This window comes from Corythoichthys intestinalis, chromosome 7 (assembly GCF_030265065.1).
Source record: "Corythoichthys intestinalis isolate RoL2023-P3 chromosome 7, ASM3026506v1, whole genome shotgun sequence".
Lineage (NCBI taxonomy): Eukaryota > Metazoa > Chordata > Actinopteri > Syngnathiformes > Syngnathidae > Corythoichthys > Corythoichthys intestinalis.
In genome coordinates, this window is record NC_080401.1 from 42,068,244 (window position 1) to 42,093,576 (window position 25,333).

The 25,333-nt window shown below is 38.8% G+C and overlaps 2 protein-coding genes across 4 annotated transcripts in view; both read right to left on the reverse strand.

The window, feature by feature from the left end:
- The window catches only part of zbtb7a (zinc finger and BTB domain containing 7a), a 74,188-nt gene extending 66,040 nt beyond the window's left edge, over positions 1–8,148 (reverse strand). Inside the window, exons 1-2 of one of the 3 annotated variants that reach the window (XM_057840636.1) lie at positions 8,058–8,148; positions 7,600–7,632 (exon numbers count right to left, since the gene is read on the reverse strand). Coding sequence is in view for 1 of the 3 variants with exons in the window: in XM_057840634.1 (XP_057696617.1) it covers positions 7,600–7,632; positions 8,058–8,072 (48 nt within the window). In the remaining 2 variants the exon portion in view is untranslated. Of the gene's footprint in view, positions 1–7,599; positions 7,633–7,979; positions 8,032–8,057 lie in introns of those variants that run through there. The other 2 variants (XM_057840634.1, XM_057840640.1) reach the window with 2 other exon arrangements.
- A 1,252-nt stretch (positions 8,149–9,400) lies between these two features.
- On the reverse strand, positions 9,401–24,525 carry map2k2a (mitogen-activated protein kinase kinase 2a). The gene is made up of 11 exons (XM_057842145.1): positions 23,842–24,525; positions 20,240–20,450; positions 18,945–19,091; positions 18,793–18,870; positions 18,641–18,692; positions 15,993–16,117; positions 14,061–14,274; positions 12,672–12,736; positions 12,530–12,591; positions 11,135–11,180; positions 9,401–11,051 (listed from the first exon to the last, which is right to left on the reverse strand). Exons 1-11 carry the CDS (start codon positions 23,928–23,930, stop codon positions 10,941–10,943), a joined length of 1,200 nt encoding a protein of 399 aa, XP_057698128.1. The 5' UTR covers positions 23,931–24,525; the 3' UTR covers positions 9,401–10,940.
- Between the last annotated feature and the right edge of the window lie 808 nt (positions 24,526–25,333).

Consider the following 25,333-nt stretch of genomic DNA (forward strand, 5'->3'; position numbering starts at 1 on the left):
CTCTTTAAAAGAAACTGCTGTATTTTAAGCCAAAAGAACAGTATGTCTATATGCTGCCATAGCAGTTTCATGGCGCATTAAGTCCTCAAACTATTTTTAATTCGTCCGTTTTACCCTGGAGACCCCTGTTTACAGACACCACGCAAATGCTGTTGTTTCAACCCAGCCATAAAATGAAGGCGAATAGGATTAAGAACATAGCATATTTAGAAATAATACAAAATATTTACTTAAATTAAATTAAGAGAATTGCAATTTTCTTTTTATTTTTAATTTTTTAAATAAAATAAATAAGAGAATATTACCATTTTTTTCATTTCACTAAAATTTAAAATTTTTTAAATAAGAGAATGTTTATCATTTACCTATTGACTCCCATTGACAAGGACAGCTGTCCAATTCACTGTGAAGACCGCATGTGAATGCTCATATTCCAGTGTCACTGACTGAGCTAGACATCCAATCCATTTTGACTAATTGACAAATGATCGCTGCTAGCTCTCCCGGTAAAAATGGATTGGACGTCTAGCGCCGTCAATGGCAACCAATGAGTCAAATGGATGCCCTATCAAGGGTTAACCAATGCTCCTTTCCTCCCCTATTGCGAGAAGTCGCACCCACTCATCCCACTGCCTGAGGTCATGGCGTCCCACCCCAAAAGCAAGCCTTGGCAGATTCCAGCACATAATGGCGGGGGCTGCCAGTGAGCCCCTTCGCATTCCCTGGCATGGCCCCCGCTGGCTGCACATAATACCTGCCAAGCTTCAACAGGTGAGCCGTCTGGGAAGACATTAGTGCGTAGGAGTGTGATTCCTGTGTCCAAATTTGCAAAGCACTTGATGTTGCGCCACTTCCCTTCCGCCCACCTACAAACACACGCCACCCATATTGAGAGGAAGCCAGCCATTGTGCAGCAAAATGGGAGCATTCTGACACAATTACCTCAATGTCTGTTTAAGACAACACATACAAGAACACCTACTTAACACCACGTGTCCCGTAGTCCACCATGCATGTGTTAGTCTGGCAATGGCACAAACAGTACCTAGAGGGCACTGTTCTTCTGTAGCAGTTTGGAAGAAATCAGTTCTTATTTGACAGTGCTCCAGACTAACATTTTTTTACTAGGAGCATAGTGGCCCCTAATTTTGAATTTTAGGGGCGCAAGCAGAAGATTCAGGGGCACAAACTGTAAATCGACATGCAAAGTTTTCCTCTAATTTTCCCAGTTTAACCAAAAAATACTTACATTATAAATGCATAAAACTACAAACCTTATCAATTAGAGATGTGACCGAAAATTTGGCGCCGAAAACTAGGGTTGAACGATATCAATTTTTTGAAACCGATAATATATAAATAATTTTTAAACGTATATTCACCTGAGTTTTATAAAATCTGTAGGTCAAAAAATACAGGTTGCTAGATTTGCCTTTGACCAAACCAGAATTTTCATGATGACATGAACATTATTAAAAATGAACAAAACAAAGAAAAGAACAATTTTGACTTCAAATAAAGGGCCCATATTATTTTTTTCAAATAAATATAATTTGAGTCAATCACAATCAATCAGTCAATATCATTGACGATGTGTTCTCCTGAACAATGAGCCCTGATCTAAAACAAGCATAAACCCAACAGGTATTGTGCTTTGTCAGCAGATAAAACATTTGGTGCAACAGGAGAGAAGACTTTTGTCGTCTTGGTCCATGAAACAACTTTCTTAACCAGGCAATTAGAGAACAGCAAGCTTATCAATAACCAAAAGGCCTCTGAAGAAGTTGTAAACATAAAACTGTAAAATGCAAACATTTGCTAATTGAAATAGTAAGGTTTCTAACTCAGTGGAGGAAAAATACAGCCTCTAGAACAGTAACAAAACTTTGCATACAGGCAAAACAGGAGTGGAAACAAACGCACACATCGCAATCCGACACCGTGCCAAAAAATGCTATTAATTGGCCCGATAATATACAAGGTTATCGGATTTATTGGGATGACGTCATAATTCCTATTATCGGACTGATAATTATCGGAGCGATAATTATCGTGCACCTCTACCGAAAACATAACAAAAACGTAAACCTTCGGCCGCAAATAGCTAAAATTGCATTTTCGGTTAAAAGATGTAAAGTTTACCACCAAATAGTGTGAAGAACCGCAGTCTTCTTTGATGATGTAACCAAAACACTGCGAGAAGCAACACTACTGGCTCACAGCCAACATGTCCACTGTTTAGAAGTATTTTGAGGTATCAAAGAAATATATACAGTAAACTATCAAATGAAGGAAAATAAATTTGCTTCATTGCTGCTACACGCTCGTTCTGAAGTTGCTTCCATTGATGTCCTGCGTCATGTTGAGTACAATGCATTTCAGCCCGTCTGTGAATAGTTTGGAGTTTAATCAATTAAGCAATATACAAATAAAGCTGTATTTAAATGCATACATGTGCATTTGCTGTGATTTAGTCAGGGCAGCAACTAACGATTATTTTTACAATCGATTATTTGGACGATTGATTCAATGATTAATCGGATGTCACTTTTTTCAATTACCTTCACAATTGAAGTAGTTTTAGGCATGATGTAAGTAATGATGAAGACAAAATGGATGACTATTTCCTTCAAAAATAATATTTTATTACAGCTTCCTGACTTATCTATAGTCTACCACTGTTTTAACAAGAGGCGTGTGAATTTTTTTAATTCCTAGATTATTCGCGATTCAGTCGTGGAAGATTCGAGAACGATTCACAAATATTCAAATTCTGATTATTGAAATAAGCCAAATAAAGAGGAAACAAAACACATAATCAAATCAATAATCGATTTACAATCGAATCATAGCCTCTGAATCGTAATCAAATTTTTAGGTACCCCAAGATTCCACCTCTAGTTTTAACTGGTTTAACTACATAAAACTTAGTGTTTAATAAAGGTTACGACAAAAACAATTTCTCAGTCCACAAATCAGACCAAAGTCCTGTTATAACATAAATATTGACCTTATAGCGGGTCAACAGTGGGAGTATCTAAATATCTAATATAATACTACATCCATAATATATCTATGCCCCTTTCCCACTGAAACTAGTGGGTCAACGCGCGTTTTTTCCAAGCCGATGCAACCCACTAGCAATTGGCATTTGGCACCTTTCCCATTGACAAAAAAACAAACAAACAAAAAAAAAAAGCCGTGTCTTTTTTTTTCTAACCCCCCACCCCTCCTCAGCCGTGCGTAAGGTTACGTGACGTCACCATGCTAAAATGCGCGTCAATAAGTGCGACCGAATTCATTCAGTTCAGGGAAGTAAACAATGCAGAGCAACATGGAAGCCTCTTTTCCGTTTGTGTTCTCTGTTTTCATGCTTTTTACTGCCCTCAAAATGATCGAAATGCAGCAAAGGATGAACACTCTGCTTGTGCTGAGGCAACGTAGGCGACGTGAATTTTTCTTCTTCTACTAGCTTTGTTATGAGCATCGACGTAACTACGGTTGTAGGGCGTGTTAAATGGGAGGCGACTGGCACGTTGTGATGACGCATCACGTAATAGCCTACGTCACGACGTAGATTAGGGTGTTGACTGTTGACCCGGGGTTTTGCTTTCACACTGCATGACGATCAGAGCCGAGGTGATTTTAACGCGGGTCGCTTGGCGGGTTAATTGACACGGTTGGAGGTGGGTCGCTGCACCTTTCCCACTGCCACCAAAAGCCGATTGTTAGTGGGTTGACATGGGTTTTTTGGCCTGTGGGAAAGGGGTATCAGACGTGTCAAAACGTAAGGTAGATTTGTTCAAGTTAAGCTGCTATCAAGTTTATTTCGACAAGGGAGTTCAGGGTTTGCCACAAAATGCTCCCTGTCGCTGGAAAGGCACCCTCCCAAGGGGTTTCAGAATCTGCACCTTTCAAACAAAATTTCTCGAGCCTTGGGGGGTTGCAGAACATTTTGGAAGATGTTTGCGTACTTGTAAGAAGGGACCATATTACATTTCCGCCTGATCGTACAAAAATACAATAATAATAATAAAAAAGATCAAGGCAAAGGGCATTAATTTGAAGATAATGAAATTAAAAATAATTACAGTATACATGTGTATTAGTTCACCTTTAGGGTTTTTGGCCAAGTGTTTCCAACATTTGGTTTTCGGTTTCGGCCAAGAATTTTGCTTTCGGTACACCCTTATTCTCAATCTATATTTTATTCTCCATCAGTTTTGCATCAACCAGTACACTGCTTAGAAATTAGGTTAACATGGGAATTTTTCTCCCATTTCTGTCGCTGTCACCTGGCACTACTACCAATCGGCAAATTACTTATTGATTGACAGATCACCTGCGAGGATACTGGCCAACCCGCAAATTGACATCCACATGCCCCACTTTGTCAACATGGAGGAGCATATCATTTTAGCAGTGTGCGGCCAGCACATACTTTATGAGACCTCTCAGCATGATTTCCGGGACATAAAAAAAGCAGCAGTATAGGAAGTTGTTGGCGCTCAGAAAAGACAGCAAATTTTTAAAATGCCCTATAAATTCATAGCTAATTAGAGACGAGAGTTGACGCATGGCTGAGGGCGGTGTGCGTCGCTGCCGCTTGCCTCTGCAGTCTCATCGCGCTCAGTATCCTGGCTTTCAGCTCATTGGTGATGACTTTCGCATTTTGCCATAGCTTATCGCCAGTGTGTCGAGCCCCTGAGTCGGACTTATTCCCCTCGTCTGCCTCCTTTGAAACAATGCCAAACAGTTGTTGGAAAGAGTCACTTGTTTTCCTTTTTGCCATTGTTCACAAGTGCTGTCAAGTTTTCGCGCTACCCCAATTACCACCCATTCCACAGAATCCACACATTGCCCGCCTCCACCTTCTTTTTCTTCTGTTGTATTTTCCCTTGGCAAGCCAGCTTGTTATGGTTCGTGCATGCGCAAGTAGATGAAAAAAAAAAAATACTCGCACTGGCTCTAATTTTCATCAAAAAATGCGACCATTTGGTCGCAGTTTGGAACCCTGTTTCATCTCAGAAAAGCTTTCCAACAGTCTTTCCCGAGCAAAAGCACATACAGTACTTACAAAAAATTATGCGTATTTCGCTTCTGGGTGATATATTAGGATGAACTAAGACATGTGCCCATTACCGGTTTCAAGGTATACCGTGGTCTGAAAAGGTTAAGGTTTCAAAACCGCAAAAATTTTCCGTCAGTCCCTGAGGTATTAGCTATTTTTTATGTCCCAAAAATGCAAGGAGAAATCCCTTGCTTGCATCTGTAAGGCTCTACCTCTCCCCCCCCCCCCAACTGGTTGTTGCTCAGTGTCAGTGAGTCAGCTGTGCTACACAATGGCTCGAGGAGGTGAAACTCCATAACTTTTCCCCCCCATCGAAGAAAACGAAAGCGCTGCTATGGGAATACTTCGGCTACAGAAAAGTTACAGATGGACGCGGCTGAGAGAAGGAGGGCCAACCGACATGTAAAATATGTTTGCAGAAAGTGGCTGCCGAGGAAGCAATACCTCCAGTATGATTTCGCATTTATACTAAGGCTGTCAAACGATTAAAATTTTTAATCGAGTTCATTACAGCTTAAATATTAATTAATCACAATTCAAACCATCTATAAAATATGCCATATTTTTCTGTCAATTATTGTTGGAATGGAAAGATAAGACACAAGATGGATATATATACATTCAACATACGGTACATAAGGACTGTATTTGTTTATTATAACAAGATGGCATTAACATTATTAACATTCTGTTAAAGCGATCCATGGATTCGAAAGACTTGCAGTTCTTAAAAGATAAATGTTAGTACAAGTTATAAATTTTTTTATAATAAAACCCCTCTTAATGTTTTCGTTTTAATAACATTTGTAAAATGTTCACTCAAAAAATAAACTAGTAGCCCGCCATTGTTGATGTCAATAATTACTTACACAATGCTCATGGGTGCTGAAGCCTATAAAATCAGTCGCTCCCAAGCGCCAGCAGAGGGCGGCAAAACTCCATAAAACAATTAACAAATGGGCATTTCACTGTACTGTCATTTAAATCTGTCTGAGCGGGGCATGTGCGTTAATTGCGTCAAATATTTTAACGTGATTAATTTTAAAAATTAATTACCGCCTGTTAACGCGGTAATTTTGACAGCCCTAATTTATACAAAATGAAAGGTTAGTAAACACTATTATAAAGGTTTCCCACCAGCTACGAGAGTTAACCCCAGCGTGTTTAGTGTGTCTAGTGGTGGAAAAACTTGTTTTTTTCTCTCTCAGGCAACTGTCTGTGTTGAGAAAGAGAGTCTGTGTATAATGTAAACATGATACGGATCATACACACGTGCTTTTTATGGAAAATAATTATTTTTGTCCTGATGGTAATAATGTTGAGCTGTGGCTGTGGGTTTAGGCTCACCTAAAGGACTGCATTTATTTTAATTTTATTTTGAATATTTCTGTTATTTTTTAAAACATATTTTTGACTTAACATTATACCTATGTTCCAATTTGCAAATATGTTTTAAATAATAAAAATTCTGCTCAATGGAAAAAAGTTTATTACTTTTTTTAAAAACCCCAGATATTTCAAATTAATACATTTTAGAGCTGTAACTGCAATACCGGGATACCGTGAAACCGTGATATTTTGGCTTATGGTTATCATACAGTCAAAATATCATACCGGCACATGCCGTAAAATGAACAGTAACTTTTACTTTTACAGGTGAACTCAATTGCAACTTCTATAATTTCATTCCTTATTGTTATAGTGTTTTCATTCCTTATTTTTATATTGTTTTTTTTACACAACTTGCTGTTTGTTCACTAAAAAGGTGCCGAACAGCAAAATTCTCAAGTATCTGGTCAGTAAATCATCCAATACATTTCTGAGGATGTTCACTTTTATTTCTACCCACACACAGAAATTTGGAATCAGGGCAAGATGTGAATATTTTTTCAAGGACCATGAGATATTTTTAAGTGTTATCGGGCCACATGGTCATCATGTAGCGTCTTTGAAACTGCACCTAGTTTCTCAAAACCTTATTAGCCTTTTAGCCATCATCTTAGGCTAGCTCACCGAAGGTAATTGGAAAAGTACGAGTAAAATTAACGTGTTCAAGTGATGGAGAAGTCAGTCTTCTCAGCTTCCATTTTAAAGTCTGGGTGAATTTTGCATTAGAAAATTTTCAACTACACCACCAATAAAAATATACAAAAAAAGCTTATTAGAATCTCGTCTCAACGTGCCCCCAAATTCACTCACTCAGTAGTGACATCAGCTAATTAAAGTAAAAAATAAAATAAAATAAAAAAAAAAAGGGGGGGGGGGGGGGGTGAGATATTTTTTGCTGTTTTCCATTTGCAAATATTTGGGTAATTAGATGATGGATAGATGGATGGGGCAGACTTTTTTTTAGAGGACAATTGCACCTCTTTGTTTTATGCTCATTTCAAGGACCCTTTCTCATAAACACATTCATTTAAACTCATAATATACACTCAAACATTTTATCCTGATGCCAAACAATCTAGTCATTCTAGTGCACCAAGTGAATATTCATATGCACAGTAAACGCTTTCAGCGATTCATACCTTATTGTGAATCCCAAAATCAAACACAGGAACCTTAGGGGAAGGACAGAAAAAAAGGGTTGGTTCATTTATTTATTACAATATTTTCCTTCAATGTAAATTAATGACGTCACATAGCTAAATCAGCTAACATATGCTAAATCGCTAGGCCAATTCTCGCGTCTGGAATCAATTGGAGTTTAGCAACTATTGTTTCACAACAAATACATGCACTTTTATTGTTCACACTTGTTGAATAAAACCCGAATGTCATATGTTTGCTTCGAAAAAAAATTTCCCTTTGCCATCTGTGACCTGAACTTGCAGTAAGCACATTTAGCTAGCGACATAAAAAGTGCAATTTCCCAACATTTTACTATGAGTTTGTTAAGCACACGTACCTTTTACACCATTGGCAAAGACTTAAAATATTTTGGATGCTAAATGGAAATGACAGGATTCATTGTGGCGAACATTACCTGAGAGAAGATCATGGTGTTAAATGGTTATACTGTTGTAGGGTTCCCGCCAGTCAGCGACGTCAGGAAAAGCAATCGATGTCTTTTGAGGTGGGGGCAAAAATTAAGATTTTGAAAATATATTAACCATACCTTGCAGACTATATGATGACTATTTACCTCAATATACTCACGTCTGGTAATGTACAGTATATTTGCAACATAAAAAAATAAATAAAAAAATTCTACAGCAAAAGACAAGATTAGGCCTCCAGCCAGTTGGTTTTGAGACTGGCCACCACTGGTCAATTGCAAGGCATGTTAACAGTCTCAGATTCACACACAAGATCAATTTAGTCTTCCATTGTTTTGGGAAAATGGGCAAAAGCTGGACTATTGAGAAAACCCACATGAGAATATGATAACTCAATTTCCGTAATTTTCGCACAATAAGGCTCACCTGACTATAAGCCGCCACCCACCAAATTCGGCACGAAAATGGCATTTGTTCATGGATAAGCCCCACTGGACTATAAGCCGCAGCTGTCCTCACAGTAATATGGGATATTTACACCAAAAGATTTTGAACAGTGACACTTTGACAACGGCGTCATAAGACCGCCATCAGAGCAAATGAACCACCGTGAAGCTTTTGACCAATTGTCTGCAAATCTTCGTTGCTTCAAGAAGCTTCATTTGGCAATCACTGCTCCCTTGGGGGAGACCGTCAACCTCTGCTGCCACCTGTTGTCAGCACTGTTGTCCAACATGCCTCTTAGCATGCATTGCAGCGCTACAGATGTAAATATCAAAATTCATGTTCTTTGCTAATTATTTCTTCACTGTTCCAGTTGTTTCATTAATTGCTACTTATGGTATTTGCTAACACTTCATTCGACAGTGGCGCCATAAGACCGTCATTAGACAATCATAACATTAGCTTGACCCGACTTAACATGACCCTGACCCAACTGATGTCAATTACTGTTATCTGGCAAATTATCTCACATTTGAATGGATGTAAAATATCCAAGTTGGACATAAATGGAGTTAGTGACATAATTTGGCAGATGACACTTAATGACATAAGCATTCAGTAATGCCAATGATAGTGTCATGTCATAACTGTTACGGTCTTATGACAGTCTAGTGATGCCGCTGTCAAATGAAGTATTACCTATAAACCCAAATAAATCAACAAATAAGCCAAACTGGACTACAAAACGCGGGATTCAAAATGAAGGAAAAAAGTAGCGGTTTATAGTTTGAAAATTAGGGTACTAGGGATCAAAATCTGCCAAAACATGCACTCAGGTGGAAAAAAAACTCAAAAACATGTTCATGCTGTGACACATTAGCAATGACTTACATAGATCATGTAATTTACATTCACAAATAAGTTTTATTTTTATCATTTTATACATTAGAACCATATCCAACACATTTTTATATTATAATAAATGACTCTTTTCCTTGTCATTTACATAAATCAAAAAAGTTGTATATTAAGACTGCAAAATAGTACTCCTGTAATTTTTGTATATTTTGTACACATACAAGTGACGATGCATTCATTTATGCTTGGGACGAATGCACATTGTTTGGGGGTTTGGAGGTTTTAAGAGAGGGCAGCCAAAAAAAAGCAGAGAAAAAAAGAAATGCAGGAGCTCGAGCAAGGCTAGCGACACCACCAGCATGTGACCAACAAAGACCCGGGTTACATTCTCAGAACCCTTTTTGTACTAATTAAATATTTGCTTTAAGCTTAATGTCCAATTTAGCGCAACTTGGCTTAAAAAGGTGTGCGAGGAGCACGATCCAAGTCTGCTGGCTGCTTTTGGAGTGCCACGCATTTTTGCAGTACAGCGGGGAGCGTAATCAAACACACCTGAAGGAGGGGAGGAAACTACAGATCAACAACAAAGAAAATATTAGCGAACAAAAATGATTCATATTGATAGCACAGAGGGTTTTCATCAAAACACTGGCGGATCATCCGCACTGTGAAAACAAAATACACGCACAGTATAAGGAAGATTAAACCATGCTATAGCATCCCATGAATACATTTTGATCATTGTTTTCGCAACGTCATTAAAAGACGTAGTATATTTTTGGCCTCTCCCGTTACAGGAGAGTGCGATTGAAATGTATGAGGAAACACTGTCAACGCAACTGCACAGAATTTCATCCAAAGTGCACTGATATATTGTGTTCTTCATAAATGTGCCGAAACACGGGGGGTGGACTGATAGGCATCGATAAGTGCGAGTATCCTCTTTGGTTTGTGATCCTCAGAGTGATCAATCATTGAGCCAAAAAAAATAATAATAATAATATTTGAAGCGAACATGACTGAATGTGCCCAACTCTCTTGCGCTCTATCCCCATCAAATTTAATTACAATATGGCAGATCATTTCACATCATTAATTTGACAGAAGGGGTCTGCATAAATGAAAATTGCTGTGTTCACCTTGAACTTAACCTATGTCGATTTGACTATTTTTAGGTTTTCCTATTTTCTCCATCGTCATTAAAATACAGCACCACCAGCCTTCAACCATCGCCACAGAAAAAAATTCATACAGAATAGCTAATATAAAACAAGTGTGTCAATCAAAGCATCATCTCCCTTGCAGCCGAGTGGCAAAGGTGACACTGGCCTGGTGAAGCTTGTAGTCTTACAGTACGACGACTCGAGAGCCCTGCAGCTGTTGCTGGTGAACAAATTACATGAGAGGAAGCCGGAACTGTTTTGAAGCCCAAAAACAACATGAGAAAAGTGCCAATACATGTGTGTCTGTGTGCGCGTGTGCACAAGAGAATGTATGTGAATATGTAAGCAAGACCCAGAGGTGTGACGTGGGCAGTGCTTGAGGAGGGAGGGGCTGGTAGGCGCTCTTCACTCAGTGCTGCGGGTGGGGGTGCTGGGCTGATTGAGGTTCATGGTTTTACATAACCAGCCGGCAAAGTTCACTTCCTCCACTTCGGATCGTTTGATGAATATGTGACTCTGTGAGGAGAACAAGAGGGAATGAAGGTGGTTATGAAAACGTGGAAGAAATAGGAAAAAGCACACGAAGTTGAGGCACTCACGATCAGCATCTTCAGATCAGCCCTTTCGGCTGGATTTTTGATCAAGCTGTGAACACAAAAAAGGTCACCGACATAAAATAGTGGTCTGTGATTATTAGCCGATTACACAGATATAAAATAGTGGTCTGCGATTACTACTCGATTACTTAAAAAATGACAGTTTTTCATAAAACATACTATAGAGGTTGTTAAAATGTTTAATGAATCATCCGTCCTCCTTTTAAACAAATGGAAATCCTCGGAATCCAAATCAGCCACCTCAAAAAAAAAAAAAAAAAAAAAAAAAAAAAAAAGCACTGTATAATATTGCACTTAATTAAAGAATATAGCAATAACAAGTATAACATAATGCATTTAAAACGGTTTTTGCAATATTTTTTGCTTGAATTCAATGGACACTGCAGTTGCTACTGGTGTGTGCACCATGGCCACTTCAGGGTAGTGGAATACAGACATACCGACATAATGCAGATGGAGCTGCTCTCAGCTCCTTATTAAACTGCAGTAATAGGTGAAGGTTTTTGCAGAGGATAAAGAATATATTCCTATGAGTTATATTGCCCATCTACATATGGTACTAGACCGCTTGAGTTCAAATATCCCTTGTTGCAAAGCGGTTATAAACCCGCAACATTGACATTATTCATTAGCATACCATGTGATTAAGATAATTATTTTAAAAATAAAATTATCTGGCATTTTGAAATATGTGACATGTAATAGTTTTATGCTTAGTTTGACAATAAACAGCTTAGAGATGCTTTCCTGATGAATAATTTGACCAATTATTCTACGAAACTGCTGCTTGTTGTGAAATAAGTCCGTGCTCACTGCTACCTTTGAGGGCACACATCTCAATTTTTTGCTAGCAAATGAAAACAAGAAAAATGCTGAACAATGCTTTGCACCTACAAAAACCTGACGTGTCACCTATATCTTAAGAAATTGCTATATTAGAAAAGAGGTGGTTCTGCTGGATAATGGTATTACATCTAGTATGACATCTGAAACCACTATGCATTAGACTATGTATTATTTCCACAATACATACTACGTACAGAGCAACACGGTACATGTAAAGCTGAAGTTCCCTTGGGAGTTAAAAGGGAAAAAGTGCAACATTCAGTTTAAAATCTGCCTTTAAAGAAGGCTCTTAATTGCCTATCGATGTGAATGGCTCTTTTATTGCCCTGCGATTGGCTGGTGACCTTTCCAGGGTATACTCGACTTCTATGTCCAAGGTCAGCTGGGATAGGCTCCAGCTCAATTGTGACCCAAATGAGAACAAGCTCTACAGAAAATTGATAGACTGATAACAATGCAGACCCCTAATGACTCCTGGCTCTCTCCAAAGTTATATCACATTTCAAGTCAATAAAAGCGACAAATACTTACCATTTTGTTACAAAGTCTTGGAAGTCATTTGTAAATACACCATGTGGCAGTTTAGGAGGAGGCTGAGCAGGAAACAAAAATCAAATATTAAAATAGGCCATGGAATACAATTGCTAAATTTGTACATGGTGTTTATTCGGACCTCATTAACAATGTAGTCCAATAGTTCAAAGATGGCCATCGCAGGTCTGCAGTCCATCCCATGCCCTGTGCCAGAGACGCCCATTAAATCCAGTTACTCTATGGACACTAGAGATGTCCCGATCACGTCATTTTCAAAGTATCGGAATTGGCAAAAAAATATCGGCCATGCCTTTTTATATATATATATATATATATATATATATATATATACTGGACTGTCTCAGGAAATTAGAATACACAATATTCTAATTTTTTGAGACAGTCCTGTGTATATATACAGGACTGTCTCAGGAAATTAGAATACACAATATTCTAATTTCCTGAGACAGTCAGGAAATTAGAATATTGTGTATTCTAATTTCCTGAGACAGTCCTGTATATATACACAGGACTGTCTCAAAAAATTAGAATATTGTGTATTCTAATTTTCTGAGACAGTCCAGTATATTTTTTTTATTAAATCTTTTTCTAATTGTATTTAACGTTACAAACATAATATGATATACCCATCCACAGTCTTTAGTTTAGGCTTAAGGTAGGGTTATCAAATTTATCCCGATAACGGCCGTAATTAATTTTTTAAAAAATGTATCACGTTAAAATATTAAACGCAATTAATGCATGAGCAGCACGATTCACTCACGCATTGTCGAGCTCAATCTGTAATGGCGCCGTTTTACCTATATAGAGAGATAACAGGCAGCGTACAATGAGTAGAGTGAATTTTGGCAGCCTTTGGAGCCTTTAAGTAATTGGCTAAAGCCTTACAATCCCTCTCCCTACGATTAGAACTATCGTGGGAAGGAAATGTGGGGAGGCAAGGTAGCAATTGATCTTTTTCTTAACACCTTAAGATATTTCCCAACGCAGAGAAGATATATCAATTGGTAGCACTACGCACAGTCATGGTTCCACTTCCCATCATGCATTTGGCCATGGCTACAGTATCATTTACTGAAAGCTCAACAAATACACTAGATGGCAATATTTAGTCACAATATACAAAGTCACAAGTCTTTCTCTCCGTGGATCCCTCTCACAGAAAGAATGTTAATAATGTAAATGCCATCTTGGGGATTTATTGTCATAATAAACAAATTCAGTACTTATGTACTGTATGTTGAATGTATACATTCGTCCGAGTTTTATTTATTTTTTTCTTAATGCATTGCCAAAATGTATATGGTCGGGAAAAATTATCGGGAATGATTGGAATTGAATCGGGAGCAAAAAAAAAAGCAATCGGATCGGGAAATATCAGGATCGGCAGATACTCAAACTAAAACGATCGGGATCGGATCGGGAGCAAAAAAACATGATCGGAACAACCCTAATGGACACCAGTACATTTGGAGCAGAAATGTAAACAAAATATTTTTTTTCTTACCGCTCACGGGCCTTCCTGGTGGTCGCGGCCTTTGCACGTTGCAGTGAGGCTCTCCCTCACAGCCGTCCAGCATAGGCCGTCCAAAGATAGCCTCCAGTTCTTTGGAGTCTGGTGGGGGGATGGGGTAGCGACCGATGGCCAGCTCCACCAGTGACAGCCCCATGCTCCATACATCCGACTGAACAGAGTAGTGGGTGCCCTGCAGTCTCTCCGGCTGTTGAGATGACACATGGTACAGTATATACGTCAAAGGGACAGACAGATTGCGCCAAGACACGCGGCAGCACTGGCAGGAGGTCCAGCAGGGCGGTGGGAAGTGGATAATGGCTAGAGAAGAGTGGGCCGCTTATGCCAGGGATGCATAAGCTGATATGGACTGATGTACTTAATTCACTCGCAGCTTAAATGAATTGGACGTCAGTCAACAATGGCAGACAATTAGTTAAATTGGCAACATTACATAGATAATCATGCTTGGGTTTTGATTGAGACTTTCATTGAGGTGTTGATTTAACAAAATTATTGTAGTTCAAGTTTCTACCAGTGTAGATTTGCATGGCTTTATATTGAGAACAGCATCTCCTACTGGTGACCACAATTTGAGTTAAAAATGCAGGGTATACAAGTATATACTGTACTTTATTCCTTTTTCCTTTCAGGGGATCTGTACTTGTGTGAAAAGGGTTGGACAGCCCTAATAATTTTCAGATTTTCCTTTTTTATACTACTGCGTATGACATGAGAAAAGCTCACAGTGTGATCCAGTATGATTTACTAAAACCACAGTATTTACCAAATCAATGTCCATTTGTCAGTGTCTATCAAAAATAAGAACTTTATAAAATGAAAATCTATGGTCTCATAATGGCTTTAATATTCTGCACTTAATCATCACATTGAGTGTGGACATTGTGTTTAGGCCTTTTGTCTCCTCCCAAACAGCATTTTTTGTTGCTGAAACTGCCATAGGCCTTTTGGAAATTTCTACCCAAATCCAAGACTTCAATAAAACGTTCTGTGTGAAAAAAAATATCGCTGGTTTGACTCTCATAAATGACAACACATTGGTGCATTTACTGCTATTCCTTTCACCTCTTCCAGTCCCAAATGCCTCAGGCTATAGGTATTGTTTTAAGTTTTGATTGCTGGTTGGTTACCTAATTACTTTTACAGATTATGCAAAAGGTACATAAGATCTACAAAGACACCAATTCTCTCGTCTCTGGAAGGCCCTGAAGGTGAAAAATGGTACTAGTCCAAACACAACAGATGTCTAAAGATTTCAAAATACAATTATTTAATATCTGCGTGCATCTCCACACATTCCTTGGCTCCCCATAGTGCTTGCTGCTTTATAGCATAAGAGTCCAAAATCCAAAAGCACAACTTAAGAGTTGAGACATAATATTTTTGAAAAGCTGAGTGACTGGACTGTTAATTTTGTTCTTATCATATTAATATTCATGTGTGATCTCCTTAGAAAAAAAAGACTGGAGTCCGTGTGGGATAACACTTTTCTTCATTTTGCCATTGTACAAATACACTATTGGTCCAAATAGAACACATGTTAGGGAACACAGCTCTACTTGTTGACAGTACACGTGAAAAGATTTTTTTCCACATTTAAAGATGGGAGAAAAAATCTTTAAAAAAAAAAAAAAAAGTATAATAACTATTGACAGGAAGTCAACAGGGCTACACTTAGAATGTTTGCATTGACCAGGTGTCCTCGTAATTAGAGAGAACAGTGAGAGAGAAATAACACAGTTGACAGCGTGTGCCAAAGAACGCTCTCCTGGGCATGGCCCTCGCCTCTTGGCAGGGCAGTGAGAAAGAAGGTAGAGGGCGGTGCCACTCCATGTGAGAAAAGAAAGGGAAGGAAAGTGGGGATGGGGCCAGAGGAAACGGGGTGGGGGCGCACTGCTGACTCACCGACATGTAGGAACGCGTTCCAACAAAGGAGTTGGCCATGGAATCTATGAGCTGGCCACTAACTCCAAAGTCGCAAAGCTTGATCTCCCCACGAGAGTTGACCAGAATGTTGGAGGGCTTCACATCTATGTGGAATGCAAGGGATCGGGTAGGGGCATGGACAAAAAAAGAAACAAAACAACGTCATACGAACGTCTTGTTTTGGTTTACAGCATACAACAAATTGACAGGAACTTTATCAATACTATTTTAGACATTCAAATGAAAGTATCCCAGAAGCCCTGCCCTTCCTCATGATGAAATTAATACCCATTATCATATGCATCTGTCCAGGGGTCTATCAGTGAGTATGTGCGTGGGGATAACTGACATCACAAAACGGCTGCACTCATAGTAGGTAGGAAATGCCATTTTTTTGAGTTAAAACATTATCATAGGTCTGAGAAATGTTCCATTTTTATACTTAACCCTTACGTTCAGGCGACTATTTTTGATTGTTTGAAAAATAGAATATATGTGTATATTGTTTTTATAAACACATTTATGAAATCAAAACGAATAAACACAGGAATACACCCGTGTTGTTTTCGTCAACGGTGACGATAACGAAAATATTTCATCTACGAACAATTTTTTTCATGACGATGACTAGCTAAAAACGTGTCTTGGGAGACCAAAACAAAGAGATGGTTGCCACTTGTCGTCTGACGAGATGAGAACGAGATGAAAATTTGCCATAGTTTCCGTCATAAGTTCACAATGTGTGATTTTTTTTTTTTATCGTGTGTGTAGTTAGCACACTTCTTAGCAATCTCCAAACATACAGGTTTTACTCACTGGCCGGCAACCATGTGTCCATTCAAGGCTCCCTTTGTGAAACACGTGTCAGTTGCTGCTTGGTAAGTTTTGTTTTCTTATCTTAGCTATGCTATGTTGCTTTAGCCTTTAAAGGTCTATGCGAAGTGATCATCACACACTAAACTTGGAGCATTGGGAGAGCGTTCACGTTAGCATTAGCATTTAGCGCAGTGACACAGTGTCTTCTTAAACTCTTGGGAAACTTTTTACGCACAGTTCATGGAGTCCAGGTGATTTTAATTAATTGAAAATAATGTGCTGTTTTCCTTCCCAGTGTGTATTATTATCATGAAGATGTTGATGTCCTTGTAGACTCATGTTCATTCGAAATTGTTAGAAACCCTTTATTTATTTATTCATTCATGGACTAAAATTTTTGAAGTTTATAGACGAAAACATTTTGAGAATTGTCGACTAAAACTAGATGAAATTTGTCTAAGTTTTCGTTGACTAAAACTAGACGGAGGCCAAAACAACACTGAAATACCCTCTTGTTATGGCCCCAAATAACAGTAAAGGTTTTTTTTTTCTAATTCATAATAGGTTTATAAATTAATCACGTTTCAATTTAAAAAATGAATAAAAAAATGAATAAATACAGAAATATACTCTGATCATGGCCCCCTATAAATCTCTAAAGCATCCGTTTTTTTGGTTTAATTTCATTGCATTTGACAGCAACAAATATTCAATTCATTTAAACAGGAAGGACAAAAATGGATTGGATGGCTAGCGCCGTCAATGGCAGCCAATGACTGCCCTATAAAGGGTTAAATGCTACCTCTTAAAGGTAATTTATACTACTTGTCTTTTCCTTTAAGTAGTGGCCAACTTATTTTCACACTTGGGGTTAAAATCTTATTGGAAATTGTGCAGTTCAATAATTTTTTCAAACCGCTACAGAAGCTAATTATTAAAAAAAGATAATTAAGCAAGCTAAGAAGGCACTCACTACTCTGTTAAGTCAGACTTATGGAGCATGGTGCTGTAGCGAAGAAGCCAGTGTCAGATGTTAAACTTCACACCCATGTCCCAACCTTCCAGAAAGCATTTACATACAGTTGTTGCCCTGCCTTTGTTATAGATCTATTACATACTGACAGGGTGGAAAATTGTTGTGCCCAACATTTTATGTTCTGTTTCTAGAGAACAGTGACATAGGAAAAGGCAAGCAGTATGAACAGCCTTAGTTGTACACAATAATTGTGTGTACTAGGTGACTATATTTACAATATCAATACATGGCAAGGTATAGCAATAATATGCATACACCCGTGTATAATTATGCATGAATAAGGACATATACATTATTGTATCGGCTGTCCTTGGAACATGTCTTTCAAGGCGTGACTGTCTTCCAGGAACCAAGGTCATTTAAGGAGTGACAAAGCAATGGCATGAAGAAGCGAGAGAACGATGAGAAAAAGCGATTCGGGGAGGGAGAGAAGGAAGGGTACGTAGGGCGAGGTTGTTCATAATCACATTTGAGAGGCGGTAATTACTGCCTGAGCTCACAAACAACTCTGTCCCGGAGTACCACTCAACCTCAGGCAATCTATGCACTTTATATACAGTTGCCAATATACAATGGAAATTAAACAAGTTACTGTCTGCATATTTTATCACAATTAGGTGGGTGAATCCACTTGAAACACATAAACTTTTTTTTTTTTTTTTTTTTTAAACTCATTCACTGTCATTGACTGCTGTAGACTGCCAATCCATTTGAACTGTACACACAGATTGGATGTACATATATCGCCATCAAAGGCAACCAATGCCTTAATTACCTCTGTGCATGATCTGGTGCTTTTCCCGCAGGTATGCCAAACCTCTCAACACCTGGTGAACAGCAACAACCAGACACAAAGGGCTGTTACAGACAAGCCATTCATTAAAATAATTGGAATATTAAGTAAATGCTAAGACTTATAATACATACGGCTATGCTAACTTTGCCCAAGACTTCTTCTGGAATTCTCCTGGCTTCCTTCAGGACCTGGTCCAATGACCCACCATCCTGTAGCGACAAAACACTCAAATATCCAGAATAAAAGATTTAAAAAGTGTTAAAAGTATGTAAATATGTCTCACCATGTGCTCCATACAGATGCTAATCTCGCCGTCGCTGTAGAATGCGCCATAGAACCCCACAATGTACGGGGAATTGCATTTATGCAGGACCTGAAGCTCTCTAATGATCTGGTTCCTGATGGCCGGCTTGATTTCCAAGTGGATCAACTAAGAAAGATAGGATGAAGGTATATGCAGTCATAAGATTAAGGTGGGTTTTATCAAAAAAAGGAAAACTCATTGTTCTTTGTATTCCCACCGTAAAATAATTATAAAGGCTTTCTATTCATTAAAGCAAAAGATACGGGCATAAAAATCTAGTTTTCACACATAAAAAGAACAAATTTATTCCAATCTGATACCTCCGGAAAGATATATAGCCGTAAAACACCTGCTCATAGGTATTTGGCAGAGCATTTTTACTGCACCTATATTCAGTAGCTTAGCATAAATCAAGTTGCGCCCTCTGCTGGTTGTAATAGCATATTCAAAAACCACTAAGCACTGACTCATAATTGTTTAACATCAAATCACCACTAAACAAACATTACCTAATGTCTAACTGATACACTAATATACAGATCAACCACATTATTTTTCCCAAATATAGTTAGTACAAGTTTTGAACCTCTCGTATTACCAATTTTCCCCCTCTAATCACACAACATTGTCTTTTTTTTTTTTTTGGCTATGCCGTAGTTCCTCAGGGTTTGGGCATGCACGATTGTATTCAGCAGGTGCAGGACTTTGCTTATGACAATGTAACGGACGTTGACAAACCCTAAGGAACTATAGGAAAAGGTAATGTTTTTAGCATTTAGCCTTGGCCACTAACTAGTCGTTGAAACAAGTTTACCAATACATTAAAACGAGATTAGCAATACATTAAAATGAGATTAGCAATAGGTTGAAACGAGTTGTCAATAGGTTAAAACGAGAAAAACCTGGTACTATAAAAGTGTCTCTAACATTGGCAGCTCTGCACTTCTTTGGTATGTATACATTAAAAGAAAGGAAGGAAAAATAAATTCCACCCAGTTAATTCATAAAAAGAACAGCCTTGAGCGTGTGTGCGCAATTTGGCCAGTGGGAGGCAGCACTTTGCAGAGAAGCACTGGTATGTAGATAAACGCTCTTTTTTTCAGTCGCTATTTGATGTAACTTGTTTTTGGCTGTGTACATACAACATATTCATCTAAGTGATGTTATGGTTTATTTTAGGGACACATTTACTCATGTCAAAGAAGTGCTTTGTCCAATCCGTAAAAGGTCTGCTGTTAGCTGCACAAAAAATGTTAACGCTAACTCATCCTCACCTTGCGAGCCATGACTAGACCTGAGGGCTTGTGGCGGACCTTGTTGACCACTCCTCCATTCCCGGCGCCAAGCTCGCAGATAGGCTCAAAGTCCTCATCCTTGAGCTCCCCGACCTGCGCTTTTTGGGTGAGGAAGGCTTCCAGTCGCATTTTCTGTTGCTCATCCAGGTCCAGTTCTCCCAGCTTCTTTTGTAAGGCCTCGAGGTTTGCTCTGTGAGGAAAAAAGCAACCTGTTAGAGCATCATCATGTAAAGCTCCAGCAATCCAGTTTTTGTAGAGCTTGTCCTCATTTGTCACCATGAGGGACATGGATGGAGTATTTATAGAATTGAGTTTCCTGTAACTATTATGTCAATAAATCGGCGTTAAAGAATTACTCTAAAATTTACTGTTTAGCTCAGATTATGACCAGGGTGTGTGCTGACTGGGTTTTCAATGTGGCAATAGCAGCTGATGTATGAAATGTGCCAATTAAATGTTTGTTTGATAAACTGATTCAAGCACATCAGCGGCTGTGTCTACCTCTGAGTAGTTATGGAGGATTAGAATGTATTCCAATTAGCAGTGGTATGCTTTATTAAGTTAGCCAAAGATACTTATGTTTACGTTACAAATGTACATTTTTGAAAATTATCGCAAATTTCGGATATTGTCCGTCTTTGTAGCGATTCTTTCCTCCCGGCTTATCTTCGAACATGCAGTTGTCATGTTCATCCTCAAAAATATATACTGGTACACAAAGTGTTAAAATGTTTAACAGGAAATTGTTTTTAATTTCTGCAAAAGTGAGGGATGTAGAGAACATATCAGTGAAATTTCGTAGTTCAATTTCTATGGTCGGAGTATTGGGACAAGGGCAATCAACCTAGAGACCCCCCCCCCCACCCCAAATGGTAATCAACTGATAAGTAACCTCTTTGACCAACTCTGCAGCCAACAATGCTCTAAGGACAAATAATGTGACAATTGTGCCATTTGAGTTTTTAGGGCAAATAATACTGATGACAATTGAAAAGCAATCATATTTTTGAAACATGAACTTGTGAGAACACCTCAAAATTTCAGCCTACTCCAAAATTATTGGAGGATATTTTCAACTGAAGCTTGTCTGACAATCAGAAAAGGGTTACGCAAGTAGCAGACATACATTGGAAAAAAAAGTAAGGAGAAAGCAGCGAACAGAAAGGGGATATGGAGGGACAAAATAAAAGGAGAGAGAAAAGAAGCACAAACAACAACAAATACATTGAACGTCTACACTAACTATGAATATGTTGGTGCTATCGTTAGCTAGTTGTATTTCCGGTTGACACCATATGGGGGGCCTGTTGACCAAGAAGAAAGAGGAGGGGGGAGTCAGAAAAATAAGTGATTGGGAGGGGTGAAGTGCACACAAATCAGCCATGTAAGGTGTAGAACCCAGTATTTGTGTGTATCCCTTGTGAGTGCGAGTGTGTTGGCATCCAATTCTATGCTGCCTGATCGCTAATCCTGACACCGAGTTTTCTACTTGAGTGTGTCTAATTGCACCTGACATGTGATAGTCCTGCAGACAAGTGGAAATGCCGCACGGGAAATTGAAGGAGTTTTTGACTAAATTTTAAATCGGATATCACAAAAAATATTCCCCAGGAAGGCAAATTACTTTGGCCATATTTTTCCCCCAAATTCTTTGTATGTTGTTCTCACGTTGAACATTTAATTTAAAATAGACTTTGTATTTTGACAGATTGACATTCGGTGGAAATCCTGCCACGATACTACTTATACATTGCCGTGGCACTTATTCTTGAAGTGTGGTATGATCTAGGTTCTTATTTGGGGTACCCAATACCCATATGAGTCACTGCCTAAATACAGTTCAGTTGTATTGAACTGTGACATTGTAATGCTGGTTATGATGGAGAAAAAGTTTTTTTTTTTTTTTTTTTTAAATATTTACCTAGGTCAGTCGCTCTTGACCCCAGGGGTTCGGTGAGTACCTCTAACGGGTTCGTCAAGGGTAAAGAAACGCAGAGCCCCATTTTCGTACGCTGATTAAATCTAGGCAAAGTGGCTTTTTAGACCATGTTTTGGATTAGACATGTGTCGATTACCGGTTTTAAGGTATACCCTGGTATTAAAACATCAAGGTTTCAAAACTGCAAAAATTTTCCGTCACACCGGCCCTAAATTATTGGCCATTTTTTTGGTCCCAAAAATGTATGGAGAAATCCCTCGCTTGCAGCCGCAACGCTCAACCCTCCCCCACCAGTTGTTGCTCAGTGTCAGTGGTTCAGCTGTACTATACGATGGCTGGAGGAGGTTAAACTCCTGAACTTTTTCCCCATCAAAGAAAATGAAATCGCTGGTATGGGAATACTTTGGCTACAGAAAAGTTACAGACGGCCGCGGCTTAGAGAAGGAGCGCCAATCGACATGTAAAACATGTTTGCGAAGGTGGCTGCCAAGGAGGCAATACCTCCAATATGATTTCACATTTATACATAATTAAAGGTCAGTAAACACTGTCATGAATATTTCCCACCAGCAAAGAGAGTTAACTCCAGCGTGTTTAGTGTGTCTTGTGGTGGTAAAATGTGTTTTTTTTCTCTCTGGCAACTGTCTGTGCTGAGAAAGAGTATGTGTATAATGTAAACATGATACGAGTCATACACATGTGCTTTTTAATGGAAAATAATTATTTTTGTTCTGATGATAATAATAATGGGCTGTGGGTTTAGGCTCACCTAAAGGACCACTGATTTTAATTTCATTTTGAATATTTTTTCGTTTTTTCTTGGGACTAAACAGTATACTTGTGTTCCAATTTGCTAATATTTTTTGAAAAATTAAAATCCTGGTCAATGGAAAAAAAGTTGTTGTTTTTTAAACCAAATATCTCAAAGTAACTAACTGCAATGAAACCGTGAGACCGTGATATTTTGACTTAATGTTATCATACTCATTTGGACTGGCTCGCTACCAATCTACAGGCTAAATCCATTTCTTTTAACAGCTAGTTCTCGATCTGATTGGAGGAGGAACTGGTTTGCCCAGTGGAAGGTTGACTCGCACTTGGTAAGAGGGAATACAACAGATCAATGGGCAGCGTGATGTCAAATTTTGACCTGTTTATAGAACATGTTTTCAAAATGAGAAGAATTTTGAACAGGAATTTGCTAAATTATTAGCTTGCTAGCTTAGATATATTGGTTTTGAATTTGAAAAAAAAATAAAAAGCTTTATCATCCCAATTCCGAAGGGTTTTGCGAATCCACATGAGAAACTAGTGGGGTTTGGTACCTTTACCAAGGTTAAGAACCACTTACCTAGGTAGACTTTGATTTATTTTTTTTAAAATCACCTTAGCAGTAATGACAACCAAGAAGACTCTTGTGTGGTTCGAGTTTGAGACCGCTGGATTTAGGTTTAGGATTCAACCTAGGATTGCCTTTTGTTTTTGGAATGTGACAGGAACCGCAGTGCACACAGCAAGGCCGGAGCAGAGATTCGAAACCCAGAACTGCAAAGCAGACCCTGCTAACCACTTCCCACCATGTTTCCAGTTATGTAAAGATATACACAGTGTAAAATATTTGGGATTCAGTCATGGTACTCACTCAGATGCAGCATCAGTGGTGTTTGACGTGGGCTGCCCTTCTCCAATGGGCGTTATATTCAACGGACCCGGTCTTTTTTTGGGAGCCATCTCAGACTAAAAAAAACTTATAAATCCCAAATATTGTCCAAAAACGCAATGAACTGCCCCAAGCAGAGCACTTATAGCAAAGTGGCCCTTTTCCACGTTCGCTCACGAGCAACAGGATCAGGTCTAGGTGGCTAACGACTTAGCTGCAGGCTAACGTCGGCGAAAGGATTGCACTTTCCGGAGCCGTGTCACTCAAATGTTTGGCTAAAACGTGACATTCTGTGGTGTTTCTAATGAACGGGTCCTTCAAGGGTAATTATCGTATTTGGCGTGAGCGCATTGCTATTTTCGGACGCTTCTTATCGGGTTATCTACCTGCTGCTAGCCATTAGCCACCTAGCTACCGGAAAAAGGAAGCCGCGAGACTCAGCGGCCCGCCACGTTTCCCCCCCTTTTAACCCAACCGACGGTAGCACCGGGGGGTGTTAGCTGGTGGTCGTCTGGCGTCCCTCCGGAAAATTACGACTGGGCTTTGAGGGGGCTCTGTGACCGGGTTATGTGAGCAGCAAAGCAGCAGGGCTTTCGTCTATGACTGCTGTTGGTGGTCCGTCAATACAGGAAGCAGCAGACCTGAGTAACACCCACAGGGAGAGTTCGTCACTTCAGCGAGAGTACAGGTCCAAACGCTGAGATTTAAAAAATTAAAATGAGAGAAAATAAAATATATGTTTGAGCACATGTACCTCACAGTGAAATTAAATTAACGTTTTAACAAACCGGTCGACATTGGTCACATGAAGGAACTGAAGACTTCCTTACGAAATTGCTGCCTTGACATATGAATTCAATTCGCTCTTTGACCATGCACGCTCGTAACTCAAAACAATCCTCATCATAATGAACGAAAATTCTTTTAATCAAAAAAATATGTAATGAGTATGTTTGAGAGGTGTACTTCAATTACTTTCTAAAAGCAGTCTTAGCATTGGACAGCATTAACATTTTTGTGATTTTTTTGAAACAATAAAACATCCCCAAAATATGCAGTACATATTTTCACATTTCAGGCTTTTCTCAAAACTTGCACTTTAAACATGCAGGTAATTTAAAAACGTTCTGCTAACGTTGTAGCAACGTTCCATTAGGACGACATACTTCGGTGTTTTTCACGGTTTTGAGACTTTTTGGATCAGTTCTAAGTTTTGTTCAGAGGTGGGTAGAGTAGCCAAAATTTAACTCAGGTAAGAGCAGCGTCACTTCAAAAATAATATTACTGAAGGAAAAGTAAAAGTACTATAACCGATTACATAACCACATTTAAGCCAAATAAATACAACAAAATAATTGAATCTCCAGAAATGAAGCATCATTCGTCCAAAGAGCATGAGTGCCCTCTAGAGGAGAAAACATATTTCCTATTATGACATTAAAAGGATAATCAATCTCTGGTTTTCCTTGGTCAA

What these genes read in the sequence shown, in the direction of transcription:
- map2k2a (XM_057842145.1), bottom strand. Translation starts at nt 23,930, where the DNA reads ATGGCTCCCAAAAAAAGACCGGGTCCGTTGAATATAACGCCCATTGGA. An exon ending in GCACCAGATCATGCACAGAG is followed by an intron (nt 16,118 to 18,640) that starts GTAATTAAGGCA and finishes CATTCCACATAG; the next exon opens with ATGTGAAGCCCTCCAACATT. An exon ending in ACCAGGAAGGCCCGTGAGCG is followed by an intron (nt 12,737 to 14,060) that starts GTAAGAAAAAAA and finishes TCTCTGGCACAG; the next exon opens with GGCATGGGATGGACTGCAGA.